Raw genomic sequence first — 18,539 nt, 5'->3', positions numbered from 1 at the left:
CAGAGTCAACGGCAGCCTGCAGGGAGGGAACACTGGAACATATGTGGCCTGGCACGTACTAAACCACAAAATCCATACACCAATTGCCGGACACTTGTACTCAGCATGAGGCACAAAGAGATAAACAGATAAATTGGTCAGGAAAATGAATGAGGGGGAAAAAAAAGGAATGACAAAGTTCCTTGAAAAGCCGGCGGGATCATAAGAGCGCCACCCGTTCCAGGCGAGTTCCCATGGAGACAAGGGGCCTGGTACACAATGTGAGGTGAGAAAACGAGGGAGAGGGAAAGGAGGGGAAATAAAGAGAGGGGCAGAGAGGGGACATGGACTGGGAAGCGTGTATGTAATGACGCACGCCCGAGAATTAAATGGAAATAAAAATAGGTGATAGATGTCCAGAGAGGTGAGGAGAGAGAGGAAAAAAAAAAGCCAAAGGGAAAGCAATGTAGTGTTTCCTCTTTATTAAAATGTTTAATCACAAAGTGTGATACTCTGAAGGCTGCATTACCAGACATAATTCTAGTTACTTGATCCCTTTTCACTTATGCAAATTTAAATTTCAGTACCTCTGAAATATTTTTATACCTATCCCTTAGTGCTCTAGATATCTCGATATAAAAATACAATTAAAAATAGTTTTGGAGGTATTCTAGTCTTAGTTTTATTGTCACTTGTCGCTTGTCACTTTCAGGAAAATGATTACAATTTTTTTTTTTGATGACTCATCCTGTATTCGTCTTGTGTTTGTCCAATTAAAGGCTCTCTAGAGCATTTATGCCCGCCCCCAGGGGCGTGCCTTGGTCTACAGTAGCAGCTCTTTAGCAGTAAACATGGTTCGTTGGTGTGTTTTTCACTGTCCAAACCTTGGCTTGGAGTTTGTTCATTTGGAAGAGGGTGAGTTTGTTCATTTTTGTGCCAGTTGGCGTTTATAGAAAAGTTTTATCAACTTGTTCAATGTAGGAATGTTGCTACTTTAAACTGATTGAGACCATAATAATATCTTTATACACCATCAGAGCTTCTCCAACAATAAGACTCAGTGATATCACCTTATACCACTCAGACAAGTCAGATGTTTCCGAGGATGATGATCTCGCAGCTCTCCTTTACCATTGGCCCCTCTGCTGCGCGACCTCGATTCAAGAACCAGTGCCATAACTCCAAAAACGCACGGCATCTACTTGGCGTGTTTGAAGGCAGGGGTGAGAAATCATTAAACTTTTCACTGTTCTCCATATTTAATTAGTTTGCTAAGTAACTGTCAAGTTTCGGTGAGAATGTGGTATGGCATATCTACAGAATGATTGGCTTTATTATTTGGCTTTATTCTCAATAATCATTGGCTTTATTATATTTTATTATTATTACTGGCTGTTGTATCTAATCACTATGTAATCACTAAAGCATTTCAACCCACCCATCATTTGACTTCCTGTTTCAAAAGTAAATACATAAAAACATACAGAATCAAGTCACAGCTTTCAAGCCTTTTCATAGAAACTTTAATCTGGAATTTAACAGAAATTAATCAGGACATAGCCTAATGTGAATGCAAAAGTTGAAATACATAGAAAATTGATGCAGTGATGTACCAGGAAGAAACCTAGTGCAATTTCCAGGAAATTGTCAGGAGGCACTGATATTTTCAGGGGAATTGCACATGTCTGAACACAACAAATCATTACCAGCAAAGAGGATAAAGATATTTGTCCTACGATTTTAACCATTAGGACAATGAAGTGATATCAGGAGAAAATGCTGATTCCCTAGTCCCGATCCCAATCCAGTGTGGAGTTTGTGACTCTCACACTCACCTGAACACTAGTTCAACTTATTCATGTTTAGCTCCTATCAGCTCTGTGTACTTAAACTGCTCTCTCATTATTGTTCTTTGTCAGGTTTTGCTATTCTGTCAGTCTGCAATTCAGAGTGTTACTTCCTGATTGTTTCCTGTTTTGAACCATTTCTCATTGCCTGCGTTGCTCAGCTTATTTGTCTGTTTACTGACTACGGTTTTGCTTGCTGAGTCAGATTTGTCAGGTTTTTAAAACTGTGCTTCCACTTACAGTATGCCCACCAGCCTCTCATTCGTGACAGAAGGAATTCAGGATGTATAATTTATCGATTTTATTTGTACAGCGCTTTTAACAATAGACATCATTACAATGCAGCTTTACAGAAATCCAGATGTAAATTTAGATCCCTAATGAGCAAGCCGCAAATGTTTTGCTGAGACGACATGAGGAAGAAAGCTTGAGAGAAACCAGACTCAAAGGGGAACTTCTTCTGTGTGACACAGGATAGTGGGATTATAATAGTAACAGTAGACAAGCAGTATGCAAATGAGTGAAAATGAGGGAATAGGAGTCTTAAGATGAGCATAACATGACAGGTTATGATCATAACTGCACCAATTTCACCAATACTGTTGATTTCATGGCTATTGTGAATGCACGCGTCCCAATAAAACACTGCTGAAAACATACACATCTCTGGTAAGGGTTTGCAGATATGTCCGTTTTTTTGGACTACTTTATTATGTGTAAATGCACAAGGGTTTAACTGCAAGATCCATCACTTTTTTGTTTTCCACACTAGGTTGATATGTCAGGTTTAACAAGGCCCTATACGTGTGTGTGTGTATATGTGTGTGTGTGTGTGCTTTACACAGGTCACCAAACCCAGACTCTGACCTGCGCCTGCTCCTGCAGCAACTTCAAAATGTTTACTTGGCTCTTTCAGCGCCACTCACCATAAACCTCCAGCTCTTTATGGAGGGCAGTAAACGGAGAAGAAAATGGAAAACAAAAGAGCATGTCCACGCGTACGTCTTCCCTGCTTTGATCTCTCTTTCCTTTCAACTACTTCACTTCATTTAAAGAGTTCTGCTTTCAGCAAAGTATTGTCTTCTCTCTCTCTCTCACTCTCTCTCTCTCTCTTTCTCTCTTTCTCTCTCCACTCCTCTCTTTTACTCTTTATCTCTTTTCCCTCTGTCTATTCTGTGCCCAGTTTTTTTTCCTGTTGGCATGGCTCCTGTTTGTTTTCAGCCATTTTGGGGACTGGCAGTGCTCGTAACAAACTGCTTAAATGGCGTCCTCTTGCTCTCCCTCTCTCTTTCTCCCTCCCTCACTTGCTCCCTTGCTCGTTCGCTTGCTATGCTATCACCCGGCTTTGTGTAATATGGGCTACAGCGAGTGCATGAGTGTGCGTGTATGAAGAACAATACAAAAAAAAGGGACTGGAATTAAAATGATGAGAGAGGGGTGGGTGATAAAAGGAGAAAAAACGGTGGGATAGTTGGTGAAACGAGGGGAAAGACAGAACACCCTGGAATCGTGTGTCCGAGTCAAAGTGAAGTGCAAGAGGGAGAAAGAGTGTGTGGCGAGAGAGCAGGCAAGAGAGAAAAGAAGGAGAGAAGGAGGGGGAGATTCGGGAGTGTGAGAGTCGTCCCTGCCCTCCGTCTCTACATAGTGCTGCCTGTGTGTGCGCTGCCTGCGCTCTCTCGTTCACGCGCACACGCACGCACACACACTCACACTCTCTCTCACACACACACACACACACACACACACACACACACAGGCGCAGACAAGCATACACATACACACACATACACACACACACAGAACGAGGGAGGGCGAGAGAGAGAGAGAGAGAGAGAACAGATCGCAGCAGAGATGCAGCAGGAGGTTTTTCGAGGTACGTAGTCTTGTTGTGTGCTTGCCTGGCGGAGAAATGAAGAGACCGTCAGACTCTTTTCTGTTTTCTTGTTCTTCTCTTCTTCCTGCTCCTGTGCTCTTCTTCTTCACCACTATCATATCGACTGTTGTTGTTGTTGTTGTTGTTGTTGTTTGGATTCTGCGTAGGACACGAGAAGCGAGATGAGAGGAGTGTTGTCCTGTTTGTGTGTGCACGAGCATGCCTGTGTGCGTGCGTCTGTGCGTATGTGGAAGTGCGACTGTGTGTGTGTGTGTGTGTGTGTGTGTGTGTGTGTGTGGTGTTAAACAAGGCCTGCCTCCCTTATCCTCTCCTCTCGCGGCTCAACCACGCAGTTCTTTTTCACGGCCGATGAGTCACTCCGTTTTAACAGAAACTAAGACGTGTTTTTTTTTCTAAGGAGATACATTCTACAGATTTTACTGTACTCATAATTTGCGATACTTAGTGTTTTATAGCAAGTGTACATTTAGTTGGAAATCACTAAAATGGTACAAGTTTTGGTATATGAATATGTGAGTGTACAGATGTGAAAAATACGATTATAAAATGGCCACACTGTTCTGTGTTTTTCTTTTTTTTTTGCTCATTTCGTGGGATGTACGAATGCGTTAAAAGTACACCAGGTTCTTTTTTTTTTTTTTTTTTTTTTTTTTTGCATACAGCCTGTTTGAAACGGGCCATGGGGCTCAGAGGGATCATGATGTAGGAGTGAACAGTTTTCTCATTTACTAAACATTTATCTGGGTGTGGGTTTTTTTTTTTGCTGTATTTGAGCTTGTCATTGCTCAAATGGTGATTAGCATTGTTGCATTTTGACTTTACGAAGCCTCCAGATTTCCATTATAACATGATGACGAAGTATCTATTGGGACTCCCTGCCAAGTTTATTCTAAACTGCAAGATCTTAGGAAAATAGCTCTAACTCTAAATGGACATTGGTATCAATCTTATCCTCTTCCTACCCGTTTCATTTGACTTTTGCAGTTAAAGAATTATGGGAGTCACTTGCAGACCATGTCAAGCGTGGCTTTTTCCATGGGTACAGCTGCTGGAGCATGGCCTATCGAGATACACGTTCAGCACCTGAGCATCTTAAAGATATAGGACAGGATTTGATACCTCTTCCACCTCTTAACCCATCCATACCTCCTGCTCCCACCCTGTTCTTCCTCACCCCTCACTGCCAATCTACTCTTTTCCACCATCTCCCCTCTCCTCCCTTCCCTCTGGCTGGCTCAACCATGTTTTTTGGCCAGGGGGGTTGTTCAGAGTTCAGGATCTAGTCACAGCCCCCATTTCACAGTCCGGCTCTGCCCAGTCCGGAGTTGCAGGCCTCATGGAAACCAAAGGCCTTCATAGTTTACTCTTTTCCAGAGTTCTGTTTTGTCTCATTACTAATGACTAAATAAAAATATGGAAACATCCTTGCAGTATATAGGATATCTACGCATAATCTAAGAGCACCTTCTTCTTTACCGACATGACTTCACTTCACAGATTTCCTTCTTTCCTAACCTATTCTGTCAGTTGCTAATGAGTTGCGTATGACATGCAAATAAACATAGAAAGACATAGAGAGATAAATCAATATTTATTTTTTCCTCCATTACTTTTACAGGACATTTTTAAGGGTAGTACAGACAGTCCCTCGAATGTTTGTCTCTCTAACTGTTTCAGGAGGTTGCATATTCGAGTAGGGGGGAGCCGGAGTGCTGGGGATGAAAGGGAGGGTGGCGGTAAAGCCCCTGTCACGCTTGGCCAGGCTCTTGAGCTAAGGACGGCTTGTTGAGAGGCAGTGTGTGCGTCACGCACAAAGGGTGACGGAAACAGGGACAGATGCATTTCCTCATCCATAGCACAAAACAAATTTTGACATGTGGAACCCCTTGTAAGCATTTTTTCCCTGTTCTGAGCCTGTCATGGTCACATGGATTGAAACAGGTGCAGTGTTGGTCACTTATTCTTTAATATTTCACAATATGTTTAATGTATGTAATTGATACAATTGATAAACAGTGAAAATTTACTGCTTGCCTTGACAAGTTTTGCTTTTCTTCTTGTGCACTTCCTGTCGCTGTAGATTATGTAACATCTATAATTACAGCCCTATTTTTTGGTCCTTCCTTTGCACAGTCAGTGGCTATGTTTGTGGTGTTCTGGTGACACTACCTGTCAGGTGGCTTGTTTACAGGCAAACCGGTTGGTATGCGCCTTCCAATAGTGCTAGGTGTGTGCATGGCTGTGGTAGAGAGTATGTGCTTGTGTGTGCTTGTCCCTGTTAATGTGTGTGTGTGTGTGTGTGTGTGTGTGTGTGTGCAGCGTGCGTGTGTGTGTGTGTGTGTGCGCGTGTGTCTGTGTGTTTGGCTGTTCCTGTCTCTGGCCTGGCTCTTTTTCACCGCCTCTCTCCGTCTCTCTCGCTCTCTCGCTCTGCAATAACAGTGCTGACCTAGTTTCAGTGTGTTCAGGGCTGCTTGTGGAATTTTACAGAGGCCTGCCTGCATGGCTAAAACACAGGCAGAAAAACATGACTGGCGATTTTTCATGTGTAGCGTAATTGCAAGTACTTAAATAAAGTGTACATGCTTGTTTAAATATATAAAAAGACAGAATTAATCCAGCTAGCCCATAAATTTTGATGAACATTGCTAGAACATTGCTAGATTGCTAGAAAAGACTACGCAAATTGTTGTGGTTCTTGAACTTTGGGTTTCTACCTCAAATGATATACAGAGGGTGGATTAGAGGGATCATTTAAACACCCCCCCCCCCCCCCCCCACCCCCAGCACACACACACACACACACACACACACACACACACACACGCCACCACCATTCTCTGTCAAATCTTTAACATATGCTGCCTTACACATGTTTATAGAAATATACCATCAATATTTTTGTTTAAGCTGGGGAATGATACAATTGGACTCAAGAAAAAGAAGTGAAAGCATTGCTGTGGAACAGTGGTACTGATCGCTAAGTTTTTTCTGACTTTGTAATACTGAAACTTAAAATGAGGATGACTAAAACTAACGCTGTTTATTTTTAATTTAATTGAAATGCATGTTTTATACTGTTTAATGACATTATTCAAAATTAAGTTTGGTTTTTGAGATGCAATGCTTTCATCATCTTTGTGCCTTCATCAGATGCTTGCAGACAAGCTTATTTAAATACTTTTCTGTCTGTTTTTCAGGTTTGGGGGTGGGGTCATGGTGTCCAGAATGGACGGCTGGCACCCCCTCCACACCAGCATTGTACCCTTGGAGCTAAATGAACAGCACCTGGCTGGCCCTGTTTCACTCTATGAGAAGACTCGATTTTACATCCATCTAAGAATCTTCGCTGTGTACAACATCTACATCCAAGGATTGAACTTTTCTCCAACTCACTCTCCTCCTTCCTTGAATGCCTGCCAATCTTCCATTCCAGTGGTGGACACGGTTCTAACTATTACCTCGCTCTGTTCAGTACTTCTGAACTTGCTGAACTGCATTTACGCATCTTGCTTCCTTAAGGGTCTGTTTGAAGTGGGTGGCCTGAAAAAGTGTCTCAAAGTACTAAAGGAAAAGACTCAAATGAAACACAGAAATAAACAGATAAGAGGAGACAGGATGGGAGAAGGGACAGATGAAGTGGATGGTACCAAAACAACAAGGATATCTCTCAGTTTTCCAATCAGCGCTGGACTGCCTGGTTTCTCTGCACAAAAGCACTGTCCCATAATTCATCCCCCTTCCTCTTCTATAGCATTTGATAGAGATGCTTCGAATAGCACTGCGTGGAAGGAGGAAACTCTTAGAGACAAACCATTGTCCAAAGGATCAAAATCAGACTACCTTTCCTGCTCTTCCTCCTCCACTCTCCCCATTGATTTGACTGCACCTGTCAGTAAGAACTGCAAATCCACTATGTCTTTTTCTGTGGCTGGCAGTGGCCCCCACTTTCCAACATCTGCATTGCACACATCTGCTAAAATGGACTACTCAAGAGAGACATCTGGAGCTAGTCTTCCTAATGACTACCCAGAACACTCAACAACGGAGACTGCACATATCTTGTTCAACCTGAGTGCAAGAGCCTACCAAGGTCAGGTGACAAAGGACATTGAAAGCGCAAAAGGCAAAAAACGTAAAGGAAACAGTCTGCATGTTGAACTGAGCCTCCCTCTTCCCAGTATAAACCCACCATCATCTTCATCAAGCCCTCCTCCTCTTTCACCCCCTTCTGTCTCTCCATTGACCCTCCCTCCTCCATCCTTCCATGACTCCTATCAAGCAGTGCCAAAACCGGAGCTGCTGTGTGGGGTATGCCACCGTCTGTTCAGCACCGCCTCGTCCCTCACTGTGCACATGCGCCTTCATCGGGGTGGACGACTTCTCAGCTGCCGCCATTGTGGCAAAGCCTTTATCCATAATAAAAGACTGCAGTCCCATGAGGCCACCTGTCGGCAAGCACTGCCAGCTTTCTCCATCCAGCCCAAACAGGAACCTTTGGAGGAGGGGAATGTGGAGAAAACAAATGAGGCAACAGAGCCAGAACAGCTTGGACAAGAAACAGGACCTGGACGACCCATAAAGAAAGGACGAGGCCTTCAAGGACATCATGCCAGGGCAATGTCTCACAGTGATGCCCTCACGGATGAGGATCACTTTGTTAAGATTGTTGATGGACATATCATTTACTTCTGCTCAGTGTGCGAACGCTCCTACATGACTCTGTCAAGTCTCAAGCGTCACTCTAATGTGCACTCATGGCGTCGGAAGTACCCATGCCACTATTGTGACAAGGTTTTTGCTCTTGCAGAGTACCGCACCAAACATGAGGTGTGGCACACTGGTGAAAGGCGATACCAGTGCATATTTTGCTGGGAGGCCTTTCCTACCTACTACAACCTAAAGACACACCAGAAGGCATTCCATGGCATTAGTCCTGGCCTTATCTCAAGTGAGAAGACAGCCAATGGGGGCTATAAGCAGAAAGTTAATGCACTTAAACTTTACCGCCTACTACCCATGCGCTCTCAAAAAAGGCCCTATAAGACATACAACCAAGCTTTGGCCGATGGACTGCTCAAACCTGACCCATCAGCTACCTTGCCTTTGCCTTTAGGCTGCAGCCTCCCTCCAAGTCTGGGCCCCAGTAAACTGGATTCCTTCCTTAAGGACATTCATCCCCAAGACATTAAGCCTGATCCTGAGAGTTTCCTGATCAAGATGGACACAGAGCAGTGCAGGAAGCTGGCAACAGCCCAGGAAGAGGTACCAGAAGAGGTTAATGAGAAGGAAGGGTCAGATTTACATCTCTCTGGCAACAGCAGCATCAAAACCAAAAATGTCAAAAGCCCAGAGACAGCAGTTTCTTCTGTCATTACATTTGGCCATAGCAAACCCTCAGTCATTATGCATAGCACAGCACTCCCATCCTCTGTCATTGTTCAAAGAGATAAGACACCCTCTGGGGATGGAAAATGTCCTTCTGAGAGCAGTCATGCAATGGATAAGACTTTGCAAAAAACACTTAAAAAGCATACGCAAAAAGATCATACACATGCCCATAGTAAGTGGGACACAACCAGCTCACGTACAGAAGTCTCAAAAATCCAACAGCCAGCAGAAAAGATTCACAAGGGACGAAAAGCTCATACCAAGAGTGAGTCAAGCAAGGTGGTTCCCATATCTGTGGGTTCAGAGGTCAAAGGGAGTGGGCCTCTTTGTCAGATCACTGTACGTATAGGAGAAGAGGCTATTGTCAAAAGAAGCATATCTGAGACAGACCTCATGAGAGACAAAAATCCACCAAGTAAAGACAAAAAGGGCAGCTTCCTGCATGGAGAGCAGAGAGAACCACGGCATACCCATCACCACCACCGCAAACACCATGGTCATCGCAGTTCCAGCCAGGAAGAAAGTGATTCTAAACTGCCAGGCAAGGTGAGGAAGTATTTCTTCCGACAAGAAGTCAGGGAGGACAGGAATGATCATGATGGAGAAGACAACCTGTGGAGACCCTATTATTCATATAAGCCCAAGAGAAAGGCCTTACATATGCAGAAGATCAAGAGCTGGCAGCGCAAAATGCACTACAAACGATCGCTGCGGCTGATGAAGAGAGCAGAAAGACTAATGAATGATGTAAACACAGGGGGGGATGGTTTAGAGGAAGAAGAAAAAGATGAAGTAAAAGAGGAGGAAAAAGAAGTTTTTCATCAGAAGGAGATCAAAGACGACACTCAACCTCCTTGTGTTCCCACAATAACAGAAGAGAAGGAGGAAGAAAAGGGGGGTCCTGGAAAGCGTGACCTTTCTTTCTCCACAGCTTTATCCCAATCCACTCTGAATTCTCAACACACAGTTTCCCCTATCATCAAACAACGTTGGTCTGGGGACCAGGCCTCTGAATGTGGATCTTGTGGCCGCTGGTTCTCCAGTTCGAGGAAGCGAGACAAACATGAGCTAACACATCTATTTGAGTTTGTGTGTCTACTTTGCAGAGCTACTTTCCCTTCTCAGACCAAATTAGAGGAACATCAGAGAACCAGTCACCCAAAAAATAAACCTCTGCCTACCTCTGCTTCATGTAATTCAGAGTCATCAAGCAAGGAGAATTCAATGGAATTAGAGGAGACAAGCAGTGTATTAAACAGGCGGTTCTTAGAAAAGGGGAGTTCAGCTCGGTTGGGAAGAAGGCCATTGACTAGATATACCTGCTCACAGTGCGATAAAGTATGTAAGACTGCTGCTGCGCTAAACTGCCACCTGAAGAGGCATGAGCTAGGCAACACTACAGAGACCATTCAGCCAGTCCTGGACATCCAAAGTCACAGTACTGTGGTACCAGAGGTAGACAAAGTTCAAAGGACAGATTCGGACAATACACCTAGGCATGCGCAGCCCATCCCAGTTATAAACTATCTCAAATCAGATTCTCAACACACACAGAAACAGACAGGTGAAAGGAATGAAGAGCACCAAAGATTAGCTACTGGTGAAAGTCCAAAGTTAGCAGCTATTGACAAAATCCAGAGTTCGCATTTGAGCACTGTATCTTCCCCAGTTAGACTCAGCCCAACACCAGAAAGGTCAAAAGTCATCTCCCCTACTCTCCCCAGTGTGCTGGTAATGAATGGAGCTGAATGCCTGGACTTCCGAACTCCTGAAAAACGGAGTCTAGATGCACAGGATCAGAGGAGAAGAAGCCTCACACCCACTGACAGACCAAACCAAGTCTGTCAAGTCCAAATGGCAGAAACGTTTAGAACAGATGCAGATCCATCTATATCCACTGCATTACAACCAGTCAAAGAGAGTATTTTGAGTGATCAAGAGGTAGAAACACAGCAACATAAGGAAATTCACATCAGTGATCCCTCACAAGAGGCTGCACAAGAGGCTCAAGATCTTAGAGTATCCAGAACGGCTTGCAGCATCCAAGCAGAAGATCTGTCCATGCCAACGATACTGGCAAGGGAGAGGGAGTTTTCCCAGCAAACTGCATACCAATACTCGACCAACAAAATTCGATCCACGGACGATGTGATGCTCATAGTGCCCAAAGAGGAGCCACTGAGCCCTGTTCCCTCTCCCACATGTTCTGTCATTCAAACCACTCACAAAGGACCACCACAACGGCACCCACAGTCCCCTAGTCACTCTCCGAGACCTTTGAACCTACAGTTGCGTTCACATTTAGAGACAAACCAAGCACACCAAGGCACGCACAGTGCTGAGAAACAAAGATCTGTGCTTCCAACAGGTTCAGATCACAGCAGTGAGCCCCCCTCTTCTCGTTCTGTGCTGCACTCCCAAGTGCCCCATTCAGAGCCAGAGACAAAGGACAGCACCTCTTCAAGAGATCTCTGTAGAGAATCTGGCTATCCTGTTCAGGAGTATGCACTTCCCTTAATCATACCAGGAGGGTACTGCTCTGGTAAGAAACAGGAGGACCAGATGCTCATGTCATACCCTTCTGCACCCTTGTCTTTTGGTGCACTGGGGAAGATGGTACCCCATACTGACTCAACAAAACTGCCCTTTTACCCCGATCCCTATCAACTCCTCTATGGCCCACAGCTACTACCATACCCATACAACCTCGCCACCCTGCCCATGGCTCTCAATATGATGGCACCAGGGGACAAAGTTGAGCCCTTGCCCTTTTTACCTACTCTTTTCAACTATGCTGCAGTAGGTGCCCCTTTGCCCCACCCTTTAGTAGTGAACCCCAGCCTATATAATAGCAGCAGTAGCACAAAGCGAAACAGTGACAACCCATGAGCGTATGTGGAGCTGCAGCACTGAAGGAATACTGTACAGCTTATAAGAGGACCAGACCTTAGACGGAAGATGTGTTGTTGCTGTTTGTTAACTGAACTACTTGCACAGATGTTTAAGTCTCTTTGGAAAAGTAGCAAAAACCATAGGTGTATGTACAAAATTAAATATAGTGAAGTAATGGAGAGGTGCCTTGGAGGTAGGACCTATGGGTAAAGGGGAGGTTGTGATCTGGTGATCTGGTGATCTACTGGTCCATCATGGACCTCTTCCCCTTGCCAATGGCAAAACAAACCTCTGACACACCACTCCTCTCCCTCTTTAGAAGAGTTAGAGCTTGGTTATCCGTCCTCTCAGATTTGTTGTAATAACTGGTATAAATAATACATCTGGACAGCTAACAGGGTGTATTTTCTGGAAAAAAAAGACAAAAAAAAAAATAGTGTGCTTTCCACTAGTGACAGTATACCAATAACGATCATATTTGTAGGTCTGTTATAGGCTTTTATTACTGCAAATAGAAATAATATAGGGGCCAAGCTCTTCATTCTAAAATGGAAAGATACACACTCAATTCAGTGAAGGAAGACAATAGCATATAAGCAGTTTTATGGGTGTGTGTGTGTGTGTGTGTGTGTGTGTGTGTGTGTTTCAACCTCTCATCATGCATGTAGTTTGGGGTAGCTGTCTTTTTACAACATTATGTAGGTTCTGTTGTGTGTATTTTCAGTACTGGCTTCGATGTGAGCGTCTGCTCTGTGTGTGTGGGTGTCTTGAGGGTGATGTGTGCATGCACTGCACAGTTGTAGCCAGCAACGTTTCTGCTATATCCGCCTGGTTCAGTTAAACGGATATTGATATCGATGCGGATATATGAGCATCATTCCTGGAGAGGCTGTTACAACTTTTTGTAAATCAGCAAGTAGTAAAATTAGATGAGGTTCATCCTTCGTCAGTCACAACTTAGCAGCTTTGATAGCTTACCTACATGTCATATTGGATGGAGTTTGTTCATATGTGATCTTTTTTTTAACTAACCAGCATCATGGTTGCTTGGTAATTTAATGGCAATTAAGGATGGACTGCATTTTGCAATGGCATGTACACAGTATGTTTGTAGAAGTTGTTGGAATGATTGCTAGGAGGCTCAAGTGAAGAACTGGACACAAACCTTTTTTTTAAACATCTGAGTACTCGTCAATTATCTTATCGTCGTTTGTAGAAAGGAAAATAAGTTTTAGTGGCCTTCTCCTCCCCAGTGCCCCCTGGTGTCCACCAAAGACACTCCATTTACTTGACTGAAATCTGAGAGAGACCGAGGTAAAAAGCAGATGAGAGCGACAGAGAGAGTGGGAGGGAAGTGGAGCAAAGTGCAGCGAGTCTGTTATCGCCAGTAGAACTTCCATTACAAAGTCGCAGAAAATAAAGCTCTAAGCAGCTGGTGAATACCGTTTTTCAGGCGGACATGATCTAAGGAAGCCTGTTACGTGTGAGCTGGGGGTAATGTTGGCTAGCCAACCGTCTTTCTCCACGTCTCCTCTGCAGTGCACAGAACAGCAAGAGTTGACGTCAGCTCCTCCTGACGTCCGCGCGTGGTCTGAGTTGCAATGCTTAGGACTTGAAAAAAAGAAAAAGAAAAAAGAAAGAAAAAGAAAAATTGCTCACTGACCTGGAGTGGCCTGAACACTCCTTTAGGACTTTCCTGTTTTTATATATATATATTATATATATCTTTTTAAAACAATATAATTTGTTTATTTTACCTATTTTTCCCTTTTTGATAGAGAGATTTGTGAGATTTGTGAGGATTGCGCTTGAAGGTGGTCTTTCAAGTGCACACGAATATGAATGTAATTTTAGTCATGAGGTTAAAAAAACATGAACAGTATGGTAGATGTTTTCTGACTTGAAAAATAACATGTAATAATGAACCGCTATGAGGTATTCACATATATACAGTAGTCTTAGAAACATGTCTAGGAACTTGGATTCAATATAATCATAACGCATGAGCAGCACTCGCTTCTTCATTATCCTCTGGTATTGCCATAACAATCATCACTTTGCTTTCTTTCACATGTGTGGTTCTGTTGATTTTTTTCTTTCTTTTTTTGCTGATGGTTGGCTTGAAATACTATCTGCTGTAAAGCTGTCTATTTTCAATTAATCTTTTTTGTTCTATCGTTTTAACTTAAAACTGAAACCAAAAAAAAAACAGAGCACCCCCCACCCTGAAGCTGTGCTTCATGACTTTTACACAGTTACAGTATATGCTGTTGACTTATAAAAGTCCCCACAAACACAAATCACTCACACTGTGATTTTTCCCCTTTCCCCTTCCCTACAGAACATTTTATCCTCTCCTTTTGAAGTGAGTGCATTGAAGCCGCAGCACTGTTCATTTCTGAACACAATGAGAAGATTTGTTGCTTTTCTTGGGTGTAGGTACTTTCACGTAGTGTGTGTGTGTGTGTGTGTGTGTGTCAGAGCACATTTAAGGAAAAGGAAAACCAAAACAAGCACCATATCCCGTGAGGCTTGCCACCAAATCAGAGTTTGGTTTTGGACCCCTACCAATCTGTTGTTAAATTCTCCTTGCACATTTTCCTCATGAGCAGTGTCGGGTTGGAACAGACTACATGCAATCTGATTAATCAGAGTAGGATACGTTATGAAATATCTGTGATCAGACTGCTGTTACTTTTTTATGGATTACTTTGAATTGGATTTTTGACACCACTGAATCTGCCTATGAGCTGCATAACCGCATCGCCATAACCGAAATACGACTAATTTTCTTTTTTTTTTGGATTGACCTTGGAGTTACTTTGCTAACTATTTTATTTTAATCAAATCATTCCAGCTGTTACAAATAATCATTCCAACTGTTAAAGGAACAGTGTGTAATTTTAAGCAGCTCTGTTCTATCTAGGGACGGAGCTCATTTCTGGGCCAGAAAAATGCAAACAGAAGCCTGAAACAACAAAACTAGTGTGATCTAATGCAACGCCATATTGTGACTCACATTTTTCCATGATATGTTTGAAATTTAAATTTACAAACTGTACCTTTAATAATAGATGACGATGGGACTGTTACATAAACATAACGCAAACCTTTAACGAATTAGCACAAAGATGTGTTTTACAGTGCTAGATGGTGCATGACAGCTCTCTGAAAATAAATATATATGTATATGTTACCAATGAGACTTTTTTGGTACTAAATAAAGTAGTCAAATAGATATATTATTCTTATTTTTTGTACTGTGACATAGCCCAAAAGCAGTCCAAAAGATAAGATTTTTTTATGTAATCTTAAACTTGACATTACTTATTATATTTGAATTGTGCAATTTTTAAATTTCCTTATTTACCCAACACTGCTCATGAGTAATATAACCTGTTAAATAAACAATGTCCGTAAAAGCTGTTGATATTTCATAAACAAGTAAAAAAAGCAGATGTATAAATTACTCACAAAACAAGAACACACATTATGTTAATTTATGATCATGCACTTTACCAAAATTTTGATTACCAAACCAAATTTCAAATTTGTAATTTCATGTACCAGTGTATTATTATTATTATTGTTATTATTATTATTATTATTATTGAAAAAAAAATCTCACAATGTGAATGTTGAATAACTAAGGACTTATTCTAGTGTCCTGCAAGCAGGAAAACATTTCAAGGCAGTTTCGTTTGCCTGAAATATGCCACCAAAATATGGTCTTTGCAGGTAAAATGACAGAACAAGTGTAGGTGGATGCACCTACATCCTGTATCAAGGGTCACACACCCCACACACTGTTTGTTTTTTAGCTGTTCTTAAAACGCAAATACAAGCAACACACAAAGCCAGATGAAACCAGCAGAAGACCCCGATAGAGACATCAATATTCAGTCCAAATAGCTAAACGTTTAGCTACGTATGTGTGTTCAGCAGGTCTAGTCGTAGGCATGTGATGGATTTTGTCCCGGTATTGTGAAAATGTACAAGCTACATTTGTGCCATTGTTTTAGAGGTTAACATATTTGGCCTGAAATGTTTCCTGAAATGTTTGGTTGTTTCTTGTTGACTTCTTCTTCACACAAAGGGTCTGTTAACACATTGCCAAATCAAGCCTGTAATAATCTATAATTTTTTTGTTCACCTTCCTTTATTTCTTCGCTCTAGTTCTTCAGTCGCCCTCTGTCCATGCTACAACCATACAAATAAAGTATTAACCTGATGACCTACTAAAGAGTTTTGAATCAGTTCCATGGTCGAGACAATGAATGCACCGTAGTCTCTGGTAACTGAAGCATTTAATTTAAAAACTTTTACATTTCGCACCAGAGCTACAATGTTACTAAGTAAAGGAGATGAGAAAACAGATATTGTGCTGTCAGACTAGTTTATTATTGAAGTACTTTTTAATTCTTCATACTATTTACATATTTAAAGTAAAAGAAATAATAAAAAAAAAATCCAAAAGCACAAAATCTAGATCCAGATGTTTCAGAATGGAAATTTTTTGCTTTATGAAACCTTTTTGCTAAATGATCTTTGTCGTATAATTTATAAAAGTGATCTGAATAAGTAAAGAATAAAACACTTGTTGGAGTGTTGTTATAGGAAAATAATCAACAACAGGTTGGTGTGATGTAGCCCTCTGTGAAGCAGAGTTACTATTACCACTGTAAATTGATTATAAATGATTATTTTCCAATAACAGGACATCCCAGAGTGTTTTATTCCTCTTATACAACAGCAATTTTCCAACAACTACAAGTTCAAGTTTAAGTTCAAGTGGAGTTTATTGTCATTTAAACCATATACAAGTACATAGTGAAACGAAACAATGTTTCTCCAGGACCAAGATGCTACATAAGACAAACACAGAACAACACAGAACTACAAGGGGCGACATAATTTATACATAAAGTGCACAAGTGCAAACATGTGCAGACAGCACAAGACAGTACAAAACAGTACAAGACAGTACAATGACTACTGGGACAGACAGTGGACACAGTAAGTCCCAGTGCAGGGCCGACCAGTACGCAGTTCTGCTTAAAAGTGAACCTAGTGACAATAGTGCAAAGAGTACAAGAGTACAAGTAGCTGAAACAGTGTAAACATAAGAGTAGCAGCCTATGTACAGTATAATAAGTATTGTAGCAGCATAAACATGTGCAAAAAAAAAATTGCAGGGAGGATGGAGTTGTGATGCTCAGTTGTATGTGTATATGTTTGTGTGTTCCTTCAGTCCAGTTTCTGAGTATTGAGGAGTCTGTTTGCTTGGGGGAAGAAACTATTGCACAGTCTGGTTGTGAGGGCCTGAATGCTTCGGTACCGTTTACCAGACAGCAGGAGGGTAAAGAGTGTGTGTGTGGGGTCATCCACAATGCTTGTGGCCTTGCGGATGCAGTGTGAGGTGTAGATGTCAACATTTGGCAGACGCCCTTATCCAGATTGACTTACAATTATCCCATTTATACAACTGAGCAGTTGAGGGTTAAGGGCCTTGCACAAGGGCCCAGCAGTGGCAGCTTGGTGGTGCTGGGATTTGAACTCTCAACCTTCCGATCAGAAATCGAACATCTTAACCACTGAGCTACCAATCAGATGTGTGTTCCTCAGTTTTGTCAGAAAGTACAGGTGCTGCTGGGCTTTCTTGGCTATGGAGCTGGTGTTGAGCAACCAGGTGAGGTTCTCAGCCAGGTGAACACCAAGAAACTTGGTGCTCTTGACGATCTCCACGGAGGAGCCGCCGATGTTCAGCGGAGAGTGGTCATTCTGTGCTCTTCTGAAGTCAACAACCATCTCTTTAGTTTTGTCCACGTTCAGAGATAGGTTGTTGGCTCTGCACCAGTCCGTTAGCCGCTGCATCTCCTCTCTGTATGCTGACTCATCATTCTTGCTGATGAGACCCACCACGATCGTGTCATCGGTGAACTTGATGATGTGATTCGAGCTGTGCATTGCTACACAGTCGTGAGTCAGCAGAGTGAACAGCAATGGATTGAGCACACAGCCCTGTGGAGCCCCAGTGCTCAGTGCGGTGGTGTTGGAGATGCTGTTCCCGATCTGGACCGACTGAGCTCTCCGGTCAGATTTAATTTATTAAAGAACGACATGTTTTACTTTTTATCGATATATAGTTACATATAAAAGGATGAACATTCACAAAACAAGTCCTGTTATCACATATGTTATAGCAGCTCTTTTTTTCTCTCTCTTGAACTTGATATGACAAAAAAGCAGCTTGTCATGATACAGAGAAACCACAAAGAAGCGTAAACTCCTCTGTCCTGAAGTTAAAGTTATAGCTTTACCTCTGACTGTTACAAAACGCTGACACTGGAGACTCCTTCCATGAATGTTACATAAAACGTCTCTGGGTAGAAAGTCAGCACATCAATGACGACACACTTTTCGTTATTAAACAGCGACACTTTTTTAAATATATTTGTTTATTAGTAGTTATAGATTGTGTGGCGCGTCTGCTGTACGAGGTCTTGTGAATGAGCTGTTACTATAGAAACAATAACATT

The 18,539-nt window shown here is 42.3% G+C and overlaps 1 protein-coding gene across 3 annotated transcripts; it reads left to right on the top strand.

Moving 5' to 3' along the window:
* Positions 1–1,075: 1,075 nt before the first annotated feature.
* zbtb4 (zinc finger and BTB domain containing 4) lies at positions 1,076–16,231 on the top strand. 3 transcript variants are annotated; one of them, XM_053238688.1, is made up of 3 exons: positions 1,076–1,202; positions 2,672–2,824; positions 6,918–16,231. In XM_053238688.1, exons 2-3 carry the CDS (start codon positions 2,772–2,774, stop codon positions 11,995–11,997), a joined length of 5,133 nt encoding a protein of 1,710 aa, XP_053094663.1. In that variant the 5' UTR covers positions 1,076–1,202; positions 2,672–2,771; the 3' UTR covers positions 11,998–16,231. The 3 variants fall into 3 exon arrangements, with proteins under 3 accessions (XP_053094663.1, XP_026770969.3, XP_053094664.1); XM_026915168.3 differs by lacking the exons at positions 1,076–1,202; positions 2,672–2,824 and adding an exon at positions 3,453–3,699; XM_053238689.1 differs by lacking the exons at positions 1,076–1,202; positions 2,672–2,824 and adding an exon at positions 4,474–5,661.
* The last annotated feature ends 2,308 nt before the right edge of the window (positions 16,232–18,539 follow it).

The sequence above is a fragment of the Pangasianodon hypophthalmus genome, chromosome 12 (assembly GCF_027358585.1).
Source record: "Pangasianodon hypophthalmus isolate fPanHyp1 chromosome 12, fPanHyp1.pri, whole genome shotgun sequence".
Lineage (NCBI taxonomy): Eukaryota > Metazoa > Chordata > Actinopteri > Siluriformes > Pangasiidae > Pangasianodon > Pangasianodon hypophthalmus.
The sequence above is the reverse complement of the archived record's forward strand: the minus strand, read 5'-3'. Positions and strand labels throughout refer to the sequence as shown.